Source organism: Haliaeetus albicilla, chromosome 8, assembly GCF_947461875.1.
Source record: "Haliaeetus albicilla chromosome 8, bHalAlb1.1, whole genome shotgun sequence".
Taxonomy (NCBI): domain Eukaryota; kingdom Metazoa; phylum Chordata; class Aves; order Accipitriformes; family Accipitridae; genus Haliaeetus; species Haliaeetus albicilla.
In genome coordinates this window covers 93,973-119,734 of record NC_091490.1, presented here as the reverse complement: position 1 = coordinate 119,734, position 25,762 = coordinate 93,973, and the positions used below count along the sequence as shown (strand labels likewise).

Here is a 25,762-nt window from a genome sequence, read left to right as displayed (position 1 = left end):
GTGTATCTTTATATAGCCTACTTTCAAGAATGGACATTGGGATCTCAACAAACTACACAATAAAAAACCTAGGTAATGGAGTTTGTATAGCCAGTCCCACAAATAAATATATAAAATATATTATATATGTATTATATATATATAGTATATATAATATACAGCATACACAATATATTACATAGTGTGTGTGTGTATTATTGTGTATATATAATATTATACATACTATACAATATAGTATTTATATTCTGTATTATCTATTGTATTTAGCATATGTTATATTTAACATATACGCTATATATAACGTACAGCATATGTTATATATAACAGAACATATATGTATGTTGGGCTATGGCTAACAGCTAGAAATAAGCTTTTACTTACACAGAACTTCCAAGTTCTGGCAAAAAAAAAAACAACCCTCACGTGCACGCTAGCAAAGGTCTTTCTTCCATTTCATTAGGGTTTGTAGACCAATATAAAATCAGGATACTTATGATTTTGTTGAAGAATAAAATCATATATAATATTAAGAAGTTAGTGTAGAATCCTCCAGGAGAAGTAACTTTTGACTTGGTTCTGACTATCAGAACCAAGGAATAACTTAAAAATACATTAAAAAAAAGAGAAAACTTACTAAAAAGAACTAAAAAGGTTAGAATAGCACTAAAAACTACATGATTTAGAGTTTTCCAGGTAGATAGAAGGCTACGTAAAGACACCATTTTGAGACATAGCAGATCATCTTTGTATATTCATGTTTCTCAGAAGGGCCTGAGAAATGGCAAAAGGAAGCCAGCATGTTTAGACAGGATGAAATGGGCAGTTGCTACAAACACAGAGGAATCTTTTGATAAGTAAAAGTTGTGTTCAAATGAGTAAATTAGAAAGAATCACAAAATTTGGCAGGTTAAATGTGAAAGCACAATAAGGCAGGCCAAAGAAGAGTTTCAGCATTAATTTGCAAAAAGTGTGGACACTAAAAATAATCCTTTTTTTAAAGGCCAGGAGCAGAAGGAGAATATGCAGGGCCAATATGATATTTTCCTTAAGCCTCCTATGCATATATAGACTTGAAGGTGGTAAAGATTTTGGAAATTCTTGAAAATACTGCTGATGAAAATCCAAAAAACTGCAGACTCATAAACCTCACCTCTGCACATTGCAAATAGTGGAAACTACAATAATGCAGACAGATTTGGAATATATGACAAACAGGGAAGTATGATATTTGTAAAGAGAAGTTGGGGCTCACAGAACTACTGGAGACCTCCTAAGGAGTCAGTAGGCATGAAGATGAGGGAATACAGCTGACTTTGGATTTCTGAAAACATTCCACAAGGTTCCTCATCAAAAAGTCTTCAATAAATTAAGCCACCATAGAGGGAAAAGTCTTTTTATGGCTAAAAACTGCTAAGGGGTGTTAGGAGTGGCTGTCGCCTCTTGCAGCTCCGGCCCAGAACCTCCCCGTGCCCAGCTGCTGGAGCCCAGGCCAGTGCCTGCGGACCCAGCATCTCTGCCCAGGCAGAGGTATGTGGCTGCCACCTTCCCATTTGCAGGTTCAGCCAGCAGTGAAGCTCAGCCTGCAACCTAGAGACACACGCACAGACACACACAGGACACGGGCTCGGCTGGTCACACGCACAGACACACACGGGACACAGACTCGGTCGGACACACGCACTGCCACAGGTGAGGCACTGCCTTCAACAGTACCTCCATACAGGAGCTGCCTTGAACATGAGCACAGGCAATCACCTCCCTTCCTCTGCTTGGGCTGGCAGACACAAAAGGTCGTTAGTGCAGGCACACACACGAGACTCTCTGGATGCACAAGCACATGCACATTCACGGCCCCTCTGTCTGCCCGGTACCCCTGCCGAGATCCCAGCACTCTTGCCCACCTCAGGGGCTGCCTACTTGCTGGCTGGTCCGGCTTGATGCTTCCTGCAAACGCCTAGCACCAATACTCATCCCACAGGCACTCCACACTCACACTCATCCCGCAGACACTCCGCACTCACACTCATCCCGCAGACACTCCGCACTCACACTTATCCCACAGACACTCCGCACTCACACTCATGCCACAGACACTCCGCACTCACAGATCGCCCTGGATAGCAGCATGGATTCTTGCCTACCAGATATCCCTGCCTGGACCCAGCAGCTCCTACTCCCTGGCAAGTCCAGCTTGAAGTTTGCCAGTGAACGAGACAAGCACACTCACTTTTGGGAAGTTACTGGCACTCACCACCCTCAGCAGCCAGCATCAGGCACAGGAGCTGTGACCTGCTGTCCCACTCTGGCTGCTGCTGCTGAGCCCCTCACTCGCCTCACCCGCACCAGTCCTTCTCAGTAGCAGGTTTTTGGGACACATGCTGTTTCTGCCTCAGTAGCTGACAGTGGGACCTCACCAGCTCCAGAAGCTGGCACCACAGGCTGGGGGCACCCACATTCCCAGTCTGACTCCATTTGCTGATACCAAATCCACTCACACATGACCCTCAGTAGCTGGCACTTTATCCTTATAACACACATACACACGGCACAGATAGTGAGATTACAGAGAGAGATAGCTGAGAAAAGATTTAATAGGAAGATAGGATTCAATAAGATGACTGTGGTGATCAGGTGCTGGCCTCAGTCAGACAAGTGTACTAACTACCCTCTTTTGCACAGGACTGGTCCGTTTTATACCCTATTCTGTGCATTCTTCCTTTGTTCCTCCAGAAGCCCTTCCCCTGCACATTCCATCATTATTGTGCACAGCTCCACAGATCCCTTTCCAACATTCTGGACCCTCAAATTTGCATCCTTATCAGTTGCAAAGTCCCAGTTTGCCTGCAGTTTATTGAGAGCCAGTTTGTTTCTTGTCTTTGTCTCTTGTCTTGCCAGTCAAGTTTGTGTCTCCGAATTTTGTTTATGGCTTCCCATTTTTTCTTGGTATCCCATTTGACAAGACCTTTGATCAGATAATCTTACTGAAATAAACATTCCATCATCGATTAGTGTGACTGACCAGGTTTGTGTCTCATTACTGCCTCCCTTACCACTTGTCAGTCAGGTCTGTGTCTCTTTATATTCTTGTTTATGGCTTCTTCCTTTTCTTGTTCTCCCTTTTTGCATTGAAAAGGTTCTTGACCGGATACCCTTAAAGGCACAGACACTTTCCTTCACACACCCTTACAAAAGATATTTTTTAAAAATTTCAAGACTAAACAAAAATTTGTTACAGTGCTGGGGTCACCCATGGAATCTCAAAGACTTATGTATTGGGACTCTTGCTGTTCCAGGTACTCATCAATGATTTGGAAAAGGAGAGGAACACTGAAGTGGAAAATTTTGCTGCCGATAGTAAGTTATTTATGGGACTGAAAAATTTCAGATAAACTCAGGGTAGATAAATATAAAATGATACAGACAAGAGATGCAGAGAAATAATTATATACAAAGATGAGCTTTAAGTTGACCATTACATCCCAGGAATCATATTTTGTTATCATAGATAATATATGAAAATTTTCATTTCAGTGTTCAGAGGTAGGCAAAAAAGAGTTACCAGAACAAAACAGAAAAAGAGAACAGAACAGAACTTATACTCTCACCTTTATGCAAGAACGTGAGCCACTTTATATTCTGATTCTTTCGTGACAAAACCAAGACGTTGTAGAAAGTACCCAAAGAGGATTATTCAGCTTGGAAAGAAATAGCTAAGGGGACATCATGACATTTTTCTCTTAAATCATTGACACAAAGAGAATGACTAGGGACTGATGGTTCACTGCTTCTTCCAATTCAAGCAGTAGGGACAACAAATTAAGTTAGCAGATGTCAAGTTGAAAACAAACCAACCAAAGTGGTTCTTCACAGTGTAAGAAACTAAGCTGTGGTTCCCAACACATTCAAAAAGTAACTGGTCAAGTTAATGGAAGAGACATCCATGAAGCATTATTAAATACAAAGGCACCACCTCCAGCTCAGGAAACTTCTAAATCGGAAAATTTTTGGAGGGTAGGGAAAAAAAGATTTAAAAATATCACTACATTAGTGGTAAATGCTCTGTTCTTGAATCCTTCCCTAAGCATTCTTCATTGCAACTGCCATAAACAGGATACTATCCTAGATGGACCTTTGATGTGACCTAGCACAAGACTTGTTACTTTCCTGGCAAAATGAGTTTTAGCTATCAGTATTGCAAAGGGCCTAGTCATTTGTCATATGAATGTTAGATGAAAATCTCAACCTTCACTTTCTTGTGCCCATATTCTCAATCCCATTATTCTTTTTCCAGGATGTCCAACACAAGGTTTCTCTCTTTCTTTACTTTTTCACTGCACATGCCTCAGTACGGCTATAATCTCAGGTAGTCTTTCTGAACTCTACCTTACGCAATTCAACAACAGCAACAGTGGTAATCTTCACTGAATTCTGTCTGACGAGTTCTGTCAGCTGTTATGGAAATTGAACTCTTCTGATTTAAGGCAGTACTTTCTGTTTTGTCGTTTGCTGCACTTGCTAAAAATAATTATACAGGTTTTACTATAAAATTAATGTCTACATTGTATCTTACATCAATACCCATTTACATGGTTAAGTTCTTGTACACTGTTAAATGTTGGTATTGGTATGGTCTTGCATAGCCACAGCTGATACTTTAGAATGCAGATGTTTGTTAAAATCCAGCCTATAAAGGTCTTTCTGCAGCACCCCCTACTGTCACGGTGCCGTTAAATCTCTGCTGACCTGGAACTTCACGTTAAATGAGAGGGGCTTTGCCAGAGCCACACACACCTCTTTAACAAAACACTTTTTTTGACTCTACTGTTCTGCTATCTAACCTACAAGTGTTAAATACGTTTGAGAGATGTGTTCATTGCAGCTGGGCATTTATTAATACATGATTCCACAAGGAGAAATGTACCAAGCAACGTAGCTTGAAGATTTTTTTTAGCTGCTGAAGTGCCTGCTGCAGCATATTTCAATATGATGATTAAAATTGACTTAGTGTTAAAATGTCCTAGATGCTTCCTTTACACATAGATAGGCCTTACCTCACTCTATTTTTTTTTAATTATTGACTTGCTTATATTTCACACAAGTGAAAGCTATGGTTGTCTAAGTAAGTACTTGTTTCTTAAAGTAGTAAGTCCTGTAAAATTCTAAAGTGAATTTCAGCATACTTTGAAAAAAAATCAGGACAGCTGATCTTCATTCTAAGGCATGGTTCAGAAGTTATCTTCTGAGCCTTCCACTGACTTTCTGTGTCTTCAGAAAGTCATACAGGCCAAAATTATTACAAGATGCAACTGAATGTTTTTTATTTGTTCTCAAGCTCTGTATATCAGTCCCTTCTTTTTCTTTATAGTTCATGTTAGAGAGTCACATAAATGTAACTTGGAATGTTTTTATGACATTAAGGAACAAAATATTTGATGTGTTTACATATAGTAGTCAAATTAAAAGCCTCCAAAACTTTGAGTAGGTATGACTTTGTAATTAAAAAAGATTGAAAATTTGAAATGAAGTAATGTTTGTGATACCCAGGAATCAAACAAGCTAAAAATATACTTGAAAATATTTTAATTCAAGCATCACATTATCTTCATTTTTAGATAATTCAAAGGTACCCATATAGGTGTTTTCCTTTTTTTTTTTTTCTCCAAATAAATTTATTGTCTTAAAGACCATGAAAAAGCTGCAAAAAAAACCCAAACCCAAGACTAACTACAAAAATTACATGAGCTTGCAACAGAAGTTTAGGAAAAAAATGTTGGGTTTAAGATATTTTAAGTTATTATTGTAGCAGGGATCAAAGAAAACCAAAAAACATTTAATCTTTTTATCAAGAAGAAGTTGCCATGCTTGTTGCATTGTACTGCATCAAAAAGGATCCTACTTTGTAGATCATTAACTCAGGACGTACACACTAAATTTTACCATGTTTGTTTACTGCAGTAGCTTCAGTAACTTGCGTTACATAAATCACTGCAGAAAATTCAAGTTGCTTTCCATTTCTAAAATGAAGGTCCATTAACAAATGGTAAAATACAGTTGGTTGTTAACAATATAAAAAATAAACTGTAAAAAATTTGTAACTGCTACTACTACTAAAAAATAACACTTCAGCCTAGAATACAGATGCTAACTTTAAGCAATGACCTGTATTTTGTAATGTAATATCCTTACTGTGTTTACTTGCTTATTTATACATTTCAGCAATAAGCATCATGTATTCTGGTGGTTAGTATAAAAGAGAGTATTCTAGGTTAATAATGCAATAAACTGTGCAGTATACAATTGTCGTGGTTTAACCCCAGCCAGAAACTAAGCACCATGCAGCCCCTCACTCACTAACCCCCACCCAGTGGGATGGGGGAGAGAATTGGGGAAAAAAAACCCAGTAAAACTCATGGGTTGAGATAAGAACAGTTTAATAGGACAGAAAGGCAGAAAATAATAACAACAACAACAATAACAATAAAAGGATTGGAATATACAAAACGAGTGATACACAATGCAATTGCTCACCACCCACCGACCGATGCCCAGTTAGTCCCTGAGTGGCGATCCCCCCCAGGCCAACTCCCCCCCAGTTTATAGACTACGCATGATGTCACACAGTATGGAATATCCCTTTGGCCAGTTTGGGTCAGCTGCCCTGGCTGTGTGCCCTCCCAATTTCTTGTGCCCCTCCAGCCTTCTTGCTGGCTGGGCATGAGAAGCTGAAAAATCCTTGACTTAGCCTAAACACTACCTGGCAACAACTGAAAACATCACTGTGTTATCAACATTCTTCTCACACTAAATCCGAAACATAACACTATACCAGCTGCTAAAAGAAAACTAACTGTATCCCAGCCAAAATGAGGACAACAATTTCTACTGTAGTAAAAGCAATCAGAGGAATAATAAGGAAGAAATAGGACAGAATAGTAAGGGTTTGAGAAGATAAAAAGGAAAGACAAATGCTGTATTTCTTGCTTCTGTGGGAAATGCTAAAAATGCTAGATGGACACAACAGAAACTTTTATCTATTGTCACCCCTTATGTAAATAATCTTGAACCTCAGAGTTCAAGTGGTTCAGGCTTTGACAGATAACCTTGCCATCTTTCATATCCCTCTCTTCCCAAATACTTGGTAGACACAGACCACTGGGTGGAGGTTGCCTGTGCTTTGAATTTTCCCCTCCAGACTGGCTTGGTAAAAACTCTGTTGACAAGACATTGTAAAAAAATTTCTCACTCACCTACCCAAGAAGGAGATGTGAAGAGGTAATAAGAAAATGATTCAAGGCAGTGAGAAAGGTGAGCAAGGATATAGCTTCATTACTGCAAGCTGCATTAACTAGTGACCTCAGTCAAGAGTTAGTTTCAGTACCTTACACCAGCTGCTCCTGTCATTTAGCAGAAGTGTCCTTGAATACCTTTGTCTTGGCTCCATGAACTCTTTCCTTCCTTTTTCTGGAACTTCTTCTCTTCTTTAACCTCTACAACACTGCAGGAGATGACAGATAGCAGCTTTTTAATACAAAAGCTGGCTTCCACAAAGTACGTAGACACCTGTCTTCAGAGGCAAGTAGCAAATTTCACATGCAAAGATGCTTCTAGCATAAGGCAAACCTGGAGAACAGCAAATGTTATGGTGTATTCCTGACTCAATTTCCTCAGCTGGACAGCTTCAGACAACTACCTTCCCAGGCTGTGTCTACATGAACAGTTTTTAGTTCACTTAAGGAGTGAAGTTTTGAGGTAAATCTCCCAATTGTCCTCACTTACTGCGCCTGCCTTGATTCACAGAGAGGTTTCAAAGCACATGAACTGAGTTTTGGATGAAACTAACTGGAAGACATGATCTAGGAGTGCACCTAATGTGCTCCAACCACTTACTAGGGGGTATTCCATCTAGCCCAAAGCATAAACCCTCAAAAATGCTTATTCGGTCTTGAATCCAACCATTTAAGTCTATAAATCCAACAGTATTGGTCCGCATTACTTCCTAATGCTAACACTCCCTCAGTGTACTGATTTATTCAGTCTCTCAGACTTAGGGATGTCCTGAACCCCATTCCAAACTGCCTCTTTGCCTCAGTGCAAAAAAAGAGCTTATTTACTTACTGAAGGGTTATGGATCTTAATCTCAAAGGCACCTAGAATTAATATCTCAATTCTGAGCACTGCAGTATTTAAATCCCTTCCTGCAACTAGTAAATATGCTTAGTATATAACACCCTTACCAGTGTTCAGGCACCTGACTCAGTCAGCTGGAGTTGCTTGTTACCTGTGAGAGTGTATATTACCTATGACATCAGCTTTTCATACAGATTCTGAACCCATCTACCCATCTTTAGAATCTTGTAGAGTGTGTAAAACTAGTTAGAATATGCATAGTAAAATCCATGCTGCATATCTAAAATTAAACTTTTAAAACATTAAAATGAGATGAATATATTTACTTATACATCATCACAACAAGGGCTGTTTTGATGATAAATCAACTGAGGAATACAGAGATACTATGTATACACAAACCATACAAATAATAGATAAATAATATATGAACAGAAAATGGACTGCTCAGTAATTAAACTCCCACACCATATGCAGAAACATGACCTGTGGAACAGAGCCCTATATAAAAAGGAACACAAAATGCAGACTTGAGTGCTGATATTTAAAAGCCCTTCAGCCATACAATACAGTGGTATTGCGTACTTGAAACTAGAACAGGAAGAACATACAAAAATCTTCATGAAATACTAAAGTAACTTAAAGTTATAAATTATGCTTATGCCTTTCACTCAACTACCCTTGAAGTACAGGGAAAAAACCCACCGATTTTGGAGTGTAAAATCAGTAGCCTGTGCACTAAGTCAAAGCTGCTTCATGCCTCCATTCGGTAAACACCTGGAGTCATCCCAGTATAAAGCCTATACCACATTACAATCAGCTTCTTTTTAATCAGTTGATATATATGCAAAAAGTAACTCTTACATGGCTAGCTTCCTATTGAAGTATTTCTTTGGTATTAAGTACAAAATCAATACTCTCAACTGTCGGAAACAAAACAAGCAATTAAGAACCAAACATACCAAGGCAATAATGGTGCTAAAAATATTTGGGACACCTTACTTTGAATTGTTATGCAAAATAAAATGTTATCCAAAATCCAGCTTCCAGAAAAGTGCTTTATGTTTTGATAATTCTGTTAAAATTTCATACCAAAAGAAGTCATTTGTAGATAAATCAAAATAGCTATTCGTCTTATTTTAATAAAGCCCTAAATAGCACTGCTTTACAACACTGACGCAGCAATATTCAAAGTGTGTATTTTACGCACTGCAGATAGTTTACAAAATCAATGCCTTTGGTTTAACACACGGCATTTGTAAGCACATTTTCCGTAACTATCAACACAGTACACATCGCTACGGCATCTCAACTTAAGAATGGTATTAGAAGCTCACAGTCACATGAAGATCAATTTTAAAAGCCTAGTTATGCCAGCAGATTGTTTTCTTTCGCACCTACAAGTCTAGAAGTTCTTGGAAAGAGAGCAGAAAACCGCGACTGCCGCGCGCGCTCCGCAGCCGGGGTGGGGGGAGCGGGGCCCACGCGCGGGGCCCCGCCGCGCCCCCGATCCCGGTCCACCTCCGAGGCAGGAGTTTAGGAGTCCCTGACGGGCAAAAATACACCGAAGCGGGTCACGGGGGCTTTTCTGCTGGCAGGGAAAAGACGGAGGAGGCTGGAGACAGCCCAGGAGACTCGGTACGAAAAACCAAACTGGTTCAGCCTCAGGCGAGCTCCTTCCTCACGGCCCGGCCCCCCCTCCCCGTGCGCTGCCTGGCGGGGGAGGGTCAAAGGCCCCTGCCCGCCCCGGGTTTTGTGGGACGAGCCGTAAATGGAACAAATGAACTCCCTTCGGCCGGAGGGAGGGCCAACGACCACGGCCAGACCCCACAGCGCGGTGGGCCGCTCGCCCCCCCGCCTCACGGCCCCCGCGGGGCTCCGCCTGAGCCTGCACAGCCGCGGGAGCAGGCGCGCCGCGCAGGACCAGGGCGGCCGTCGCGGTGCGCGGGGACGGACCGTCCCGGGCCGGGGCCGGGCCCCCAGCCCCCCCTCGGCGCTCGGCTAGGCGGGCGGCCTGCGTGGCACCGCCCCCGGCCGCCCCAGTGCCGTGCCCCGCCCCGCCGCCGGGCACCGCCGCCGCCGGGCACCCCCGCCGAGATGTCCGCGTTGAGGGTCACTCGGGTGAGCGGCCGGGCCGGGCCGGGCCGGGCGGTGCGAGCGGCTGGAGGACATGAGGCCCGGGGGGACGGGACGGGACGGGACGGGACGGGACGGACCGGGGCGGGCCGCGCCGCGCCGCTGCTGGCGGGCGGTGAGTGGGAGCTGGGCGGCGACAGGCCCTCCGGTGGCCGGGAAGGGCCGCAGGCCGCGGGAGCGCGGCAGGGCGAAGGGCCGGCAGCTCCGGCGGCCTCGGGGTCTTGGAGCGAGGGCGGCTGCTGCGGGGCAAGCCCGGCTCCCGCCGCCGTGGCCGTCCGCTCCCGACCGTGACAGCTGGAGGGCCGAGGGGCTGCCCCGGAGCCGCGGGGGAGCAAAGCAGTGCAGGGCTCGCTGTTGTTTTTCCTGTCTCCGCGTTATTACCCGTGAGGTTTTGGCCTTAATCTTCGCGGCCTGAAGGGGCGTTGCCGTCTGTTGCTCTTCGGCGGAGTTGTGGCACAACCTCGGGGCCCTCGAGGTGCCTGCCAAAGGCCGCGCTGCGAGGTCTCCAGAAAAATCCTGCGTACACCTGGCAGCTCCCGCTCAAACGATGGAGACGGCTTCGAAACATCAGGGCTTATAGTTCAGGGTGTTTTATACAGTGCGTTTCCTTAAGCACACCTAGCTGTACTACCTGTGGCAATTTTTTAAAATATGTGTGATGTGTCATAGTTGTTTTTCTGAAGTACTAACATTCTGCTATATTGAACCACCAATGTCCTCCGAGATTCAAACTAGAAAGTAAAAATTACTCGAAACTCAGGTAGTACCTTGTTTAGCATTTACACAGGCCTTTTTGTGGTTTCCCCATTTCCAGAGTCATTCATGAGTCTGAATTAGCTGAAGGGCCCTTCGTCAGAGCTTCCTGGCAGCTGTGTTATTTTGCCCCAAAGTGATGCAGCTTGACCACATGTCCAAAGTGTTGCTGTGGCAGTGTCGCTGAGGGAAGAAGTCTCCATCCGAAGCTGGCTGGTGGTTTATAGATAAAAAGTAATGCTTTAGGCAAGGGAAGCCAACAGTTAATGCCTACTGTAGGACATTGGTATTTCAAATTCAGCTCCCTGACACGTTACCCCAACAGCAAGCTGCTCTTGACAACTCCTTTCATTCTTGTCCTGAGTTATGTGAGGGAGAATCAGGGTTAGTGACCTTAGCTTATTGTTGTCCTGTCTTTTTCTGTAATGTGCAGCTTTTCAAACAAGTTCTGTAGTTCCTTTGGCATTAAGGTAATAAAGATTGCATCGCTTCTGTGTGTATCATTGTCATACCCTTTTCCAGAGAGCAGGTTATTCCAGTGTTAGTCTTGCCACTTCAACAATCATATTTCTGATTGTGACAGAGCTTATGCAGTAGTGCAAGGAAATGCAGTAGGACTTGCATCTGGGCATCACTAGCAGTAGCTTGTGACTGAATTGACTGTCCCTCTGAGTCAAGCGGTAGGAAAGTTGACAGAGTAGACAGATGGTCATCCAAATTCTTACATGTAGCAAACCATGATCCTTTGTCACTTGATCACTCATGCAACTTCCCGGTATGAATCCCACCTGTCCAATTCATATTTCTGTTTGTGGGAAGAGCGTTGAGTTTTTCCAGAGTAACCTTCAGTGTTGACCTTGCATTCTACCCTGGTACAAAAACCACGATAGACGTAAGTTCTCTAGTATAAATTTGACAGCTTCTTTCATATAGGGTATCACTTCTAGCATTAGTTTGAATTCAGTACTTTTTCTAGTGTAGGCAAAACTTTTTGGTGGCAAAGCTATGTATGAGTCTGTAAAGGGTTGCTCCTTAAAAAAAAAGAAAAAAATTATTACAATCTTCTGGCTTTTTTTCAACCTCATCTAGTCTTTCCAGATAAAATAAGGCATAAAACATTCTGAAGGATCAAGGTCTTTCTAGATGTTTGTTGGTGTTGTTTGTTTGTTTTGTTTTTCTATATAAGAGTTGTAGCAGTAACACAAAACTTAGCAAGATACCATTTTGCAATGTCTGTGGCTTGTGAAAACTTGGAATGGATAATACATTGCCTACTGGAAAATGCAATCCTGAACTACTAATAAACTGACTTAACAGTTCAATATTCAATTATGTCATAGCCTCCCCCTCTTCTATGCCTAGCAGTGGTCTTTCTTCATTTCTTCACCTTTCAGCTTCATAGATGTTTTCAGTATCCTCTGGAAGTAACTTTTTTCACTGTGTTGATACCTATTATTGCCCGTGTTCTTCGTGCTTTTTGTCGAGTGACTTTGTAACCATCTCTGCATGGCATTCTTATTTTTAAGAGCACAGTTATCTACCACAACTTTATTTTGAAGCTACTTGTTGCCTCCCCAGCTATGTAACTTTCTGTAATGTCCTTGTCTTCTAGACTTCCCAGTAAAATTTTTGTGATATTTTTGCTCTATTATGGTTCATTCAATTTTTTTTAATGTGAAATAAGTGGCTGGTGTGATCACACTTTTTTTTTTTTTTCCTTTCTACATTTTCACATAAGAAAATCAAGAACAAGCCTTTTCTTAGGGCTTAGGCTCATTTGTTTTTGCACAGTATTGATATGGGTCTTTCTAGAAATTTATCCAATTAAATATTTTTCATTTTTTTCCAAACATTTCAGAGATTCATAACTACTGAAGGATGAAAGAGAATAAAACAACCTTTTAAAATCAAATTCAGGCATGTTTTTGTACAGTATTAAGGTGATCTGAAAGTAGCTGTAACAATAATATTTGTGGGCACTAAAAAAAAAAGAAAGAACTTACAATGAAAAAGAATAAATTTGTGGTAAGTATGAGGAAGAAAAATAAACTTCAGATAGTCTGCTGAGTTCTATCCTATTTGGAGTATAATAACAGTAATCATTAAGTGTCCATGGCAGCAGCTTATTAAAAGAAAGCAGACATGAGTCTGGAAATTTATCAAAATATTCTGATAGATATTGGTTAATAGGTAGGTTGTTTTTAAAGTCTTGCTAAATCTGCATGTAGGTAAACATTGGATAGATAGAATATTCACTAGCAGGCAAGAAAATCAGGTTTGGCGAGTGTGTGTATAAATGAAAGAAATATATACTGCTATGTCTCTGTGAACATAAATTTTAATTGTGCTTAATTATTTTTAAATAATCAGTTGCGCAATACTTAAAAGTGGATACTGCAGTTCACTCATGCTCAGTGCTCTTAAAGCCTGGGATTCCTGGCATAGCTGTCAGTTCATGTGAGCACTGCTTGCCACAGGAACAAAACTTAAGGTAGGCAAGAATTCTTTTATCACTGTAGTAATTGTATTATACTTGATGTGATACTGTTTCTAAAGAGGGATTCTACATTTAATGTTGTGCTGCAGTGAGGCTGGTAGCTTTAGGAGACTTGAGCTGTAAAGATCTTATACCTCACGTTCTTTTTCTCTTTAGCAAATGCTTCAAACCATTGCAGGGCATGGATGGAGGTCATGTTCTAGTAAACCTGCTCAAAACTTACATATAGGCAAACCTGGAGCTGGCTTTAGCTTTGGTAAGTATTACAGTTTTTGAAAGAAATACAGCAATTAAGGGCAAAGGGCAAATTGCAGTGTTAAAAAAATATGAAATCTTATATTGCAGTTCAACGTGAATTTAAAATGAAGGTGTTTATTCTAAACAGATTTTTATTCTTTTATAAAAAAGTGTTTGAAAATCAAAATTACTTTCTTCCTCAGCTCAGGCAAGTCAAGGTATGTGTGTAGTGTTCGTAAGATTTTCTTTTTTTTTTTAACTCATGCCTGTTTTAAGCTTTTTTACTGCCAAAGTGTCTTAACTTTGAATAATTATCTCACATTGCCGTTTACAATGTTAAAGTAACTAAATGTAGTCATAGTTGGTTATAAAGAAATTCATCCTCATCTTGGCATATTATAAAGGAAATCTAGTGGGTCAGCAGCTAGATGTTTGAAACTGAATAACCAGGATCTTCAGATGACATCTGCCTCCTCCTCTTCCTCCAATTAATTAGCATGGCATTCTTCTTGTTTCTTTTGGTAATGTATTTTATGTTACACAGTCCTGTCTACTCCGTTTTCAATATTTTGTGGACAATTTCATCAAAAGTAAGTAAATGCATTGTAGGTGTTGATGAGAGAACAATGGAGGTTTTCTCCCAGGAGGAAAAGGAAGCTGAGCTTTTTTGCTTCCGGAAGAGGCCCAGGAAGTGGTGGTTTGGGTTGTCCTGGAAGGACACTCCTGTTTTCTCTTTTCTCATAGTCTGACAACTGGCAAAATTAAAGGTAGTAGAGAATTTGTGACCTTTTTTTTTTTTTTTTAATTTCTTTATTTAAATAGAACTTACTGATGAACAGAAAGAGTTTCAAGCTACTGCTCGTAAATTTGCTGTAGAGGAAATTATTCCTGTTGCTGCACAATATGACAAAACTGGAGAGGTAAATCTACCATAGTGTAAGGGAAAAAACAGACTTTTATCTTAACCTGCATAAAATTTAAAATGTTGATTGTGATGAATCAGAAAGTGATTTTTCCCTGTCTATTTCAGTATCCTCTTCCACTTATAAAACGGGCTTGGGAACTTGGTCTTATGAATTCACATATACCAGAAAGCTGTGGTAAGTAAATGTTCTTTTTAATCGGTAAAATGAAACAAAGAAGGGGCATTAGATGAGATTTATATGTGTAATTATGGATTCTGTATAAAATAAACAGTTGCATACTTGAATAATCTAAATTTAATCAGTAGGCAGGTTGACACATACAAGTGTTACTAGGTGTGGATGTAATCAGGAGACAAATTAGACAGATTATGATTTAGTAAATTATGACCAGATTTTCCTACCGTGATTACAACTGCCTAATGTTCCCCTGGTGCACTCTGTCAGCTGATTAGGCAGAGAAATTAGAAGGTCATATTTTGTTCTAGTCTCTGACACAGGCTGGAGCAATTTAAGAGTTTTTTCCAGAAAGACAGTTTTTCAGTTTAGATTAGGTGCAGTACAGCAGTGCTTTGGCAGTGTTAGGTATATAAGTAACCATGGAAAAAAAATGTTAAATTATTTTCTTTTTTGCATTTATATTACCTGAAAAAGTTAGGAAAGTGTCCATAGTAGACCCTTTTTTTGGAAACTAATCAGAGGATATATCTTGTATCAAAAATTTTATAAATGAGGTTAAGGAGCAAAGAGACAAAAGAGCAACTGTGAGGACTAGATTTGTTCAGCTACAAATTCTAGAGAAACTGAAGGCTGAAATAGCTGGACTACTGCAGTGTATCATCACTTGATTAATATTAAATGAAAAATTACAAGTGGCAAATTGGACAGCATTGCTTTAAAAGGTCTCCAAGGGAGATCTGGGAAAATACGTACTAGTAAGCCTGATACACCATGTAAATTAAGAGCAAGTAAGATGAAGTACAGAAATAGTGGATGCAGATAAACATGATATGCTAGAGAAGGGTTTTTGTGAAAGGAAGGCATGCCTCATAAAATCATTGGAGTTCTCTGAAGTAGCTAATTAGTGTGTGAACAAGGGATTCCTGGTTGATATAGAATGCTTGAACTTCCAAAATGAGTTTTCAAAATCATCAGGTTTCATAGTGGAAAAATCAGCAGCGCAGCTTTGCTGGGTCTTGTGCTATTTGGAATATCTATAAATAAACTGGAAAAGGGCATCAATACTGAGGCGATAGAGTTTACTGATAATACTAAGTTATTCAGTGTAGAAAAGATGAGGCTGGTGCAAAATGCTGCAGGAGAAGGTCATGAAACTGAGTGACTGTTAAAATGGCAAATGCAATCAAAAAAGGGAAAGTGATGCGAAGGGAAAGAAGCAATCTGAACTTCACAGAGAAATGGTATCTTCTGAACTAGTTACTGCCTCTCAAAAAAGAGATTTTTGGGCTTATAATAGATAGTTCTGTGAACGTCAGCATAATGCTCAGAAGTGGTCAAACCCATAAAATTTAAGGTCAGAAGGGACCTTTAAGTGAATGAAGAAAAAAGCAGAAGGCATAATTATGCTGCTGAATCCAAAATGCACATGCCTCCTTAATTCATTATGTAGTCAGATCCTTCCATCTCAAAAGAGTATTGTGGAAATGGAGAAGGTTCCTAAAAGGATGACAAAGATCATAAAAGATGTATCTTCTGTGTGACATGTAGCTTCTGTATGAGAAATGTCTGAAATGTCAGTGTCATGGAGAGTGTGAAAAGGAATTGGTAGTTCACTGTCCCTTTCAATGTAACTAGAAGGCATGAAATGAAGTCAGCAGATGGCAGGTTCAAAATAAATGAAAGGAGATGTTTCTACACGCAGTGTGTAGTTAATTTGTGAAACTCGTTGCCCCTGGGTGAGATTGATGATAAAATTTTACAGAGATTCAAAAAGAGACTGGGCAAATTCTCGTAAGAAATATCTGTCAAGAGTTAGCATAGCAAAGATACCAAAGAGAGGTATCTCTTTGGCTGAGGAAGTCACCTGAAGGCTCAGGAAAATATTTTTGAGGAAGTATAGTTGTATTGTTACTGTATTTGTATGTATTTCCTGAAGCGTTAGCTTCTGGCAGAAGCAGATTACTGAGTTGGTTGTCTGACTAATATGGTCACTTGTGGGTTTCCCCCCGCCAAGTGCTGTGGTAGCTCAGGACCCCTATCTCTGCTTCTTAAGAACTCTTAATTCTCAAATGTAAAGTAGTCAAAAAATTGGAGTGGTACATTCTTGCCACTTGGTGCAACTTGTCCCGCATTAATCACACAATAACCCTGGAACTGTGATATGTAATTTTTAAATCACCTGTTACTCTTCTGGCAAAACTTTATTTAAAAAGCTGGCATGAGAATGTCTAATCAAACACGGTACACAATCAAATGTATGTGGGGAAATACGTTTTTGTTAATTAATTTGTGTAAATGACTAATATATTACAACTTAAACCCATTTTAGTAAATGAAATATTTTAACTGTAGGTGGCCTTGGCCTTGGTAGTTTTGAAGCGTGCCTTATTACGGAAGAGTTAGCTTATGGATGTACAGGGGTTCAAACTGCCATTGAAGCAAATTCCTTAGGGGTAAGTTCTGTCTTTCCTTACGTCCCTTAAACTAGAATCTGCGCACTTTAAAAAGATGGCTTAATGGTCTAAATATTTTCTTTCAGCAAATGCCAGTAATCATTGCAGGAAATGAGCATCAGCAGAAAAAATATTTAGGGAGAATGACAGAGGAACCAATGATGTGTGTAAGTATAACTGCTACACTGTAGAATGTTCCTAAACCATATTAAATATTACTCCTTTTTTTTCTTTTTTTTTTCTTCTTTTTTTCTTGGGGTTTTTTTCTGGTTTTTTTTTCCCAGAAAACACTAACTTAGCCCATTTTGGTTTTTAAATAAACAGTGGCATTTACTGGAAGTCGGGGAATACCTAATGCATCAATAAGCAAATAGAAGATATTGCTTGGAAAATCGTTCCCATCCTAAGTCACTTACCAAAAATTAGTATCTTTTATTTCCCTTTCAAGAGGGGGTGTAGGAGTTCAAGAAAAGTATGAGGTTTGTACAAGGAGAAACTCAACTTGGATGGGAGTTAAACTTTTCTTTGTGATCTTAAACACTATATAAGCAGTACTTGTTACATAGAAAGAAGTAAAGATCCATGTGCACTCCATTAAAATCTGAACAACTAAGCCTCATAAAATGAAGGACACAGTAAAAATGAAATATTACTCGGTGCTCTTATTTTCAGATTTTAAAGATCCTCAGCTTTCGCATCAGAGTTTGTGAAGCCTGAGGAAGTAATGACTTAAGGGTTACAGAATGGTCCTGTTTGATTAAAAGACAATTTTATGTATGATTATGCATTTATAAAGAAAATTAACCGATATATGTTTGGATTCTTGCTCAGACAGCTGTTGTGGGGGTTTTTGGATTTTTTTTTTTTTTATTTATTTTTAATTTTTTTTTATTTACTGTTTTGAGTTTTACCATGCAGTTCACTTAAACCTTTTACAGATCAGTTTGATGTTCATAGTCTGCAATAATTTGTGGTTGCCTAAAAATAGAACTTTTATTCCTCAAGACTTTGCATTTTACTTTATTTTAGGCTTACTGTGTAACAGAGCCTGGAGCAGGCTCTGATGTGGCTGGTATAAAAACAAAGGCTGAGAAGAAAGGAGATGAATATGTCATTAATGGTCAGAAGATGTGGATCACAAATGGTGGGAAAGCAAACTGGTATGTTAACTGTTAACTCATGTTATGTTTTCAGTTGTTATTTTATATAGTGGCTCCCCCTCACTCCCAAAGTTAAATTCTTTAAAGATCTGAATGAAATTCTTTATGAATCTGAATGGTTTTTGTGTTTCAACACACTACACTTCAATCTCTGACCAGTTTATCAGGATAGGATATAAGAATGCAGTCTCAGGGCTGTGCAAAGCCTAAAAAGGAAAATGAGCAATGACATGACAACTTCTCACTCAAGAAAGCCTCTCGAATCTTGCTGCTATCAAACAAAATTAATTCTGCTTTTTCTTCAGGGCAGGACAGCAACAGTATGATTTAATTTGCAAAGTACTCAAGAGGCTCATTTTACTAGCTACCTTGCTTTGTAGTTGTGGTGGTTGAGATCAGTTGCTTCTGATTCTACTAGAAGCACCTCTCACTTCTAGTGAAGCTAGAAAACACTGTTGGATTGTGGTATTACATTTTATTTTCTGAAGGGAAGACGTTTTCCAGCTGTCAAAAAATCCAAATATTGCTGTGATGTCTATGGACTGTGCTTTATAATATAAACCTCTTTCATCGTGTCTCACATCACACTGATTTGCAACACACAAATTCTTCTTAATTGAAGTGGAAAAACTTTATACAATTTATCCAAATGCTGAATTTTCTAGTTATTTATTTCCTTCTTCAAGGCAGATCCATCAAAGACAAATCTACCAGATATCTTTTGACATTACTGAACACCATAAATGTGATTTATGACTGTTTGATTTATAAGGGTAATACTTATTTACAACTGATACTTAAAAGAATAGAATTAAGATCTTTTAAATCAGGTGATAACGTTTTGCATGCAAGAAAGTATTTCCTAAGCATTAATTTTTATGTATGTGCTGTGAATAGGTTTCCTTTGTGCTATTTGTGAAGCTGGTAGTATCATAAAGATTCAACAACACATGGAAAAGGTGGACAATCTTTGCATAGTGATCTGAAGTAATTGAATCTTTGAAACTTCCTCTTTTGTTCCCTCTCAGTTTATTTTTGGGACAGGCAAGAAAAAAGGGGTTTTAACTTACAGATAGAATTTATTATATGGTAGAAATGCACGTAAAAACATTTAAAATGTTCGCTCAAAAAGTATCTGGTTGTTAAATGTAAGGATAAACTTCATCCCTCTTCTGTTTTTTTTTACACTAGGTATTTTTTGCTAGCTCGTACCAATCCAGATCCAAAGGCTCCTGCAAGCAAAGCCTTTACTGGATTCATTGTGGAAGCAGATAGCCCTGGAATCCAAATTGGAAGAAAGGTGAAGAGTATACCTCTTATTTGACAAGACAGGAATTACTGTTCAGTTCTAAACCAATAATGCAACAAATTACCATTAAAGAAAAAAGGCTGTTGCGCAACTGAACATTTTCATACGCTCATGTACAATGATCTTTTCATTTTCACAATATACAGAAACTATTCATAAGATATACTTAATTATAATGTTATTAATTCAGATAAGAAATTATTCAGAATGGTCTAAAGTAAGATGACTTTGAACAGCTGCAAAAGAATCTTTGAGAACTATTTTATTGACAAGTGCCAATAAATGAGAGTAATATGCCTTGAAAGGATAAGCAGCAAATTGGACAATTTTAACCATAAATACACACACAGCGAGCTTTAATTTTAGCTACTGCTGGTCGAGGAAGAGGCCTTGGAGACACTGGTGCTAGTTCTCTCTTTAGGGGTGGGGGCGGGGGGCGAAGTACTATTTTTAGTAGTAGGCAAAACTGGATGATTAGGAACATTAGGAAAGGAATCCAAAAACTTGAAAAGCTCATTTATTTATTTATTTATTTACTTGTAGTACACCTGTACTGCCTGCATATTAGATTCTTCACTTTTTCCACTCCCATCTCAAAGGATGTAGTTGAACTAGAGAAAGGCAAGACTACTGATTACAGCTACAGAACTGATTTCATATAAGGAGAAAGTAAACTGCCCAGCTTAGACAAATTAAGGGGATGCTGGTCTGCAAGCGCAAAACTAGTATTTGTTGTGTATATGGTAATTTTTAGATGCAGTGTTTTGGGGAACAAAGCATACTTTATGCTTTGAGTAAACTAAACAATGAAAACATATCGTACCTTTGAATAAAACAATTTAGCTACACCTCTGTAAATCTCCCATTTCAGGAAATGAATATGGGTCAACGCTGCTCGGATACAAGAGGTATTGTCTTTGAAGATGTGAGAGTCCCAAAAGAAAATGTATTAATAACTGAGGGAGCTGGCTTTAAAATCGCAATGGGAGCTTTTGATAAGACCAGACCACCTGTAAGTATCAGAAATAACTTATTTAAAAAATATAGCAGGAGTTTCTGATTTTTTATCCTGTGTTGTATTCAATTCAGGTAGCAGCTGGTGCTGTTGGATTAGCAAAAAGAGCACTTGATGAAGCTACTAGGTACGCTTTGGAGAGAAAAACCTTTGGGAAACCAATTGTTGAAGTAAGTGGAGGTGGGGGGGAAGAGAGAGAATATAAATAAAAGCTATGTTTTCACACCAGATGTCCTACTACTGATTTGCCAAGGTTATTCCTTGACTTTTTTAGTTCCTTAATTTTTACATTGTATCTCTGCCATCTTGGAGTTCCAAGTATATAGGTCAGCACCATTTAAGTAAACTTAGCTATGTGGTAACTTCAGGGGTAATTTATCAATGATAATAGTAAAAGCAGAAAGAAAACTCTGCCCCCAAACACAAAACTCAGGTACTATCAGGACATACTTAAGTTTTTCAGTGCTATTAAACAGGGATTTTCAGGAAAGGAAGAAACATCTGAGGTATGTGAAATGAGATGCACAGTACGAATACTAATAGAATACATTGCAAATCACACTGCTTACCAGTTTTAAAGAAATATGAATAAACAGCAAGGTAAATACCAATCTCATAAATAGTAAAGAAGAACTTCATAATTCAGTATTTAATCCCTATGACTAAATGGATTTGAGAACTAAAAACTTAAAAGTCTAATTCAACATACAATTATGAAAGCCTGATCCATATTCTGTAGAACTCCTCTAGTACAATTTACTGAGTTTGTTGAAGAGATCACTTTATTAAGAAGATTATATTTTTCTTGGATGTCATAGAATATTAATCAGGCAATGTTAACCTAGTTTATTTCATCATTCATAGCACCAAGCAGTGTCTTTCTTGCTTGCTGAAATGGCAATGAAAGTGGAACTTGCTAGGATGGCTTACCAGAGAGCTGCATGGGAAGTTGATGCTGGTCGCAGGAACACCTACTATGCTTCCATTGCAAAGGCATTTGCTGGTGACATTGCAAACCAAGTAGCTACAGATGCAGTACAGATTTTTGGAGGAAATGGATTTAATACTGAATATCCTGTAGAAAAACTAATGAGAGATGCTAAAATCTTCCAGGTAAGTAAAAGAGAGAATGTGATCTTTATAGTAATGCATAAATATATAAAATAAACTTACGGCTACTTATTTCAAATCATGATGTACACATACAAAAAAGAATGTTTTTAGAATGAAAGCAATAATCCTTCAATTTAAAGAAAGAGTCACTCAAATCAGGCAACTTCTTGCATATAGAAATCATTGCACTGGACCAACAAGTCAACCCACATAAGAAATTTTTTTTTTCTTTTTTTAATGTGGTAACTCTTTGAAATTCTTGGACTCTTAATTTTGAATCTTTTGAACTCTTAGAAGAAAAAAACATAGAGAAAACTGATGAAAATACTAATGCTTGCTTTGGTATTCTGTAAGTAGAGATGGTTTATGTATAATGTTGTTCTTGAAAACCTTCAGTGGTGGAAATCCTCTGACCATTCATATGTATCTTGGACTGGTGCCTGCCTGTAGTTTAGCTTTCCTCTTAGCCTGAATGCTAAAGTAGCTTCTTCACCTTTTTCCTCATAAGTTGGGGGTGGGTTTTTTGTTTGTTTGGGTTTTTGTTTTTGTTTGGTTTTGTTTCCTTTCTGTTTCCAGCCTCTTCATCATTTGTTGCTGTACTCAAAACCTTCTGTTTGAAACTTTGGTATTATAAGCTGGGTGGAATACTTTGGTTGAGATACCACCAGTATTGAGTGTCATGGAATGATTATCTTGCATGTGTTGTATTAACAGAAGTGTGACACAACCCGGAGTGATTAGCCTTGTTTTTTTAACACAAAAACCGCTCATATTTACTCATGTTTAGCCCATGGTCACCCGTAATCCCCAAGTTTTTTTCCGCAGCATGATTGCCAAGAAATTATTCCATGTCATGTCGTAATTCTTCTATTAGCATATACTATGCTACAGTTCTGTATTCAGCAAGAATATTTTAATTGTGTTCAGCAAAACCAGTAATCTTTATTGACATTATGTGACATTAATAGTGACTAGATAAAATATATCAAAATAGATACCAAGAAATGTCTGCAGACCATGACCTGTAATGTTAGTTGCTATAGCAGCTGTCATTCTTAAGATTCTAGGTGGTTAATATTTCTCTTACAGCTGACTTTAAAATGATAACTATTATACTCACTAGCCAAGAATTTATTTTTCTCTATTTAAGGAAAGACAACCACTATTTTGGAATCTAAAGGTTCTTAGAACTAATTGCACTCCTATGAGTGAGGAAATGAATGATTAATTGAACTTTATTATGATTGGGCTTTTTTCCTGTCAGGTTGCATGCTTTTCTAGAGAAAGGTGGTGTGAGGGTTAGAAGTTTATTTGGAAGCTGAGATTGATTTTACAGGCTCCCAGTTATTTAGATTTTCCATTACACTGATCCATCACAAATGTATGGCTAAGTAGACTTTTTTTTAATTGTTCAAATTAATCAGATTTAGTATTGAATTGTTGGTGTTTTTCTGTTCCATTTCATCCCCAAAAGAGTTCAGGAAAGGCTTTTGTCTTTACAGTTATTTTGTCCATGTCTCTTGATTATACCTTGCACTTCACTGTGCTTTACTGTATTGCTGCCCAGTTCCAGAGGGCATATGCTTTTGGCTGTATGTTTCGTGTACAAAAACTTGGTTTTCCAACTTTTCTTCCATGTATTTGATCTTTTTCAGTATTATACAATTCTAATACTGTGTTTACTGGTAACATTTTTACATGTCCTTACTCTGCTCTAGGTTTGTCTGGCTACAAATCTAGGCTACTCTGGTAGAAACTCTAACTTAGTTTCCCTTCTCAGATTTGGAAAACTTCCCTTCTTTAATTGTCAATGATTCTTGAAACTATTTTGATTGGCTTATAAACCAAAACCTTTCTTGTAATTACTTAAGAAGATTGTGAGTTTTGATGCCTTAACACTTGAGTTCCATGGCTGTCTTCATCAGCAAGTAATTTAGTGCAATAGGAGCAGATGAATAGATTGCAGGAATAGCTGCTGAGGCCCCGACAACTACACTACAAGCAGTTTGGGCAGACTGAGTTCATAGCGAGCCTCTTTGGTCCCTTGGACTGTATGTCCCCACTGTGCATGTAATTGTAAAGATGCTGTTGAAGGCTTGGGCCATTATGTCTTCATTAGAGATTGGTGGGTATTTGGTATATAGAGAAAGCAGAACTTCCATTTCAGTTTGCTCCAGATGGCACCTAGTATTCACAAAACAGCCTGCTCTATGAACTGCATCAACATGGGGTAAGCAGCAGCAGTCAGAGAATTCACTTTGGGAATGAACAATTTCTTCTGAACCAAAAAACTAATGTGAACACAGGTTCTAGTGTTTTTATTTTCAAAAAACTTTGTAAGGTTCTTGGGAAGATTGTTCCTGTAAGTGAATGAGATAGTGAATTTGCATGAATTTGAGCAATTTGCCAAACTAAATTCTGGCAGAATAGGGATCTGAAACACTTGAACCCCTAAACTATGTTGCTTCAAACCCTTGCATTACGCTCCAGTATACTTGTGGAGCATATGACCTCCTTCGGCATTAGAGCTTCATATATGCTTTTTTGTCTATCTTTGACTTTGCTGCCAGCAAACAAATACAACAGAGCGATGATGCAGACTGTGTCTAGAAGAAAATGCAAGAATACATGGTTAAAAAAAAAAAAACAAAACAAAAACCCAAACAAAACTATACAGGAGAGAGTACTAGTTAACAAGAAGCAATGGAAATAAATGGATCCAAAAGAACATTTGGTATGACCTTAAAAGGCTAGTCAAAGAAAATACAACACTTGCAGCACAAGTCAGCTCCTTCCTTCATGTATTGTTTTAAAACCTAGATTATGTATTTTCTTCCTCAGATAAGAAATTCTCCTTCTTCACCCACCATGTCTGTTTGTTTGCCTGAGAACCTTACTGAGTTTAGATAAGAGCACCTGAGAGAACAAAACTGTCTCCTAATATGTTGTATGTTATTTATTCCATTTAGCTCGCTGTAGTTACTCTGTCACACTGGACTTTTCTCAGTTTTCTCTGTCTTTACGCACATCCTAATCCACACTGGATTAGTGCCATGAATGTTTAAAAGTGTAGATCTGTTAAAACCTTTTAAAAAATCATCAGCTAACATTATTGCAATTCTTCTTTTCAGATTTATGAGGGAACTGCTCAGATTCAAAGGATGATCATAGCTCGTGAACACGTTGGCAAATTTCAGGCTTAAAGAAATGTATAAAGTGTGTCTGGCACTGCTGTAGTGCTCTGTGTTCTCATGGAAGAGGATTTTAGTGCATTTCTCAATAGAATTAAAAAGCCATGGAGAGAAAAAAAAAACTTTCCTTCAAAATCTTTTTATTCTCTACATTATTAAGCACTGCTTCCGTTCTGCCTATCCAGTCCCTCACTTCATTCCTGACTAACAAAGCTGGTATTTTCTAAACATTCTGATTTCCAAAGTGATTGGTCGTTCAAATACAAAATGGTCAAGAAATGAGAACTTCACAATGCAATGTTTTCTCACTATAGAATTAGATGATCAGAATGTTATTTCTGACAGTCATTGCTGCATTCTAATAAATTTTTTTTTAAGTGTGGTTGGTATTTACTCATTTTACTTGTCATATCACTTAAATTGTATTTTGGGCAAGTTGTCCAGTGTCTGAAATATGCTAGTAGCTGTACCTCAGTTCCTACCATGCTACTCCCCACAGCAGCTGAATAGCCTTTCCAGATCAGTATGAAGGCCTGCACTGTTACTGTCTGCACATGTGTCTGTTCTGAGGATTTAGATACTATCCAATAGTAACAATTTTGGCTTGAGAGAATGTGGCCTTTTGCACTGTTACACTCACTTAAGCAAGTAAATGTTCAACTAGGGTG

General features: G+C 38.8%; 1 protein-coding gene across 6 annotated transcripts in view; it reads left to right on the top strand.

Moving 5' to 3' along the window:
- The window catches only part of ACADM (acyl-CoA dehydrogenase medium chain), a 28,636-nt gene extending 3,160 nt beyond the window's left edge, over positions 1-25,476 (top strand). Inside the window, exons 1-13 of one of the 6 annotated variants that reach the window (XM_069788377.1) lie at positions 10,127-10,248; positions 12,875-13,041; positions 13,670-13,769; positions 14,573-14,670; positions 14,781-14,850; positions 17,206-17,306; positions 17,393-17,473; positions 18,336-18,466; positions 19,658-19,766; positions 20,647-20,787; positions 20,865-20,960; positions 21,655-21,903; positions 25,035-25,476. In XM_069788377.1, coding sequence (XP_069644478.1) covers positions 13,021-13,041; positions 13,670-13,769; positions 14,573-14,670; positions 14,781-14,850; positions 17,206-17,306; positions 17,393-17,473; positions 18,336-18,466; positions 19,658-19,766; positions 20,647-20,787; positions 20,865-20,960; positions 21,655-21,903; positions 25,035-25,106 — 1,269 coding nt within the window. In that variant the 5' untranslated portion in view covers positions 10,127-10,248; positions 12,875-13,020 and the 3' untranslated portion in view covers positions 25,107-25,476. Of the gene's footprint in view, positions 1-9,495; positions 10,249-10,282; positions 10,379-12,874; positions 13,042-13,663; positions 13,770-14,572; positions 14,671-14,780; positions 14,851-17,205; positions 17,307-17,392; positions 17,474-18,335; positions 18,467-19,657; positions 19,767-20,646; positions 20,788-20,864; positions 20,961-21,654; positions 21,904-25,034 lie in introns of those variants that run through there. The other 5 variants (XM_069788376.1, XM_069788374.1, XM_069788375.1 and 2 more) reach the window with 5 other exon arrangements.
- Positions 25,477-25,762: the final 286 nt, after the last annotated feature.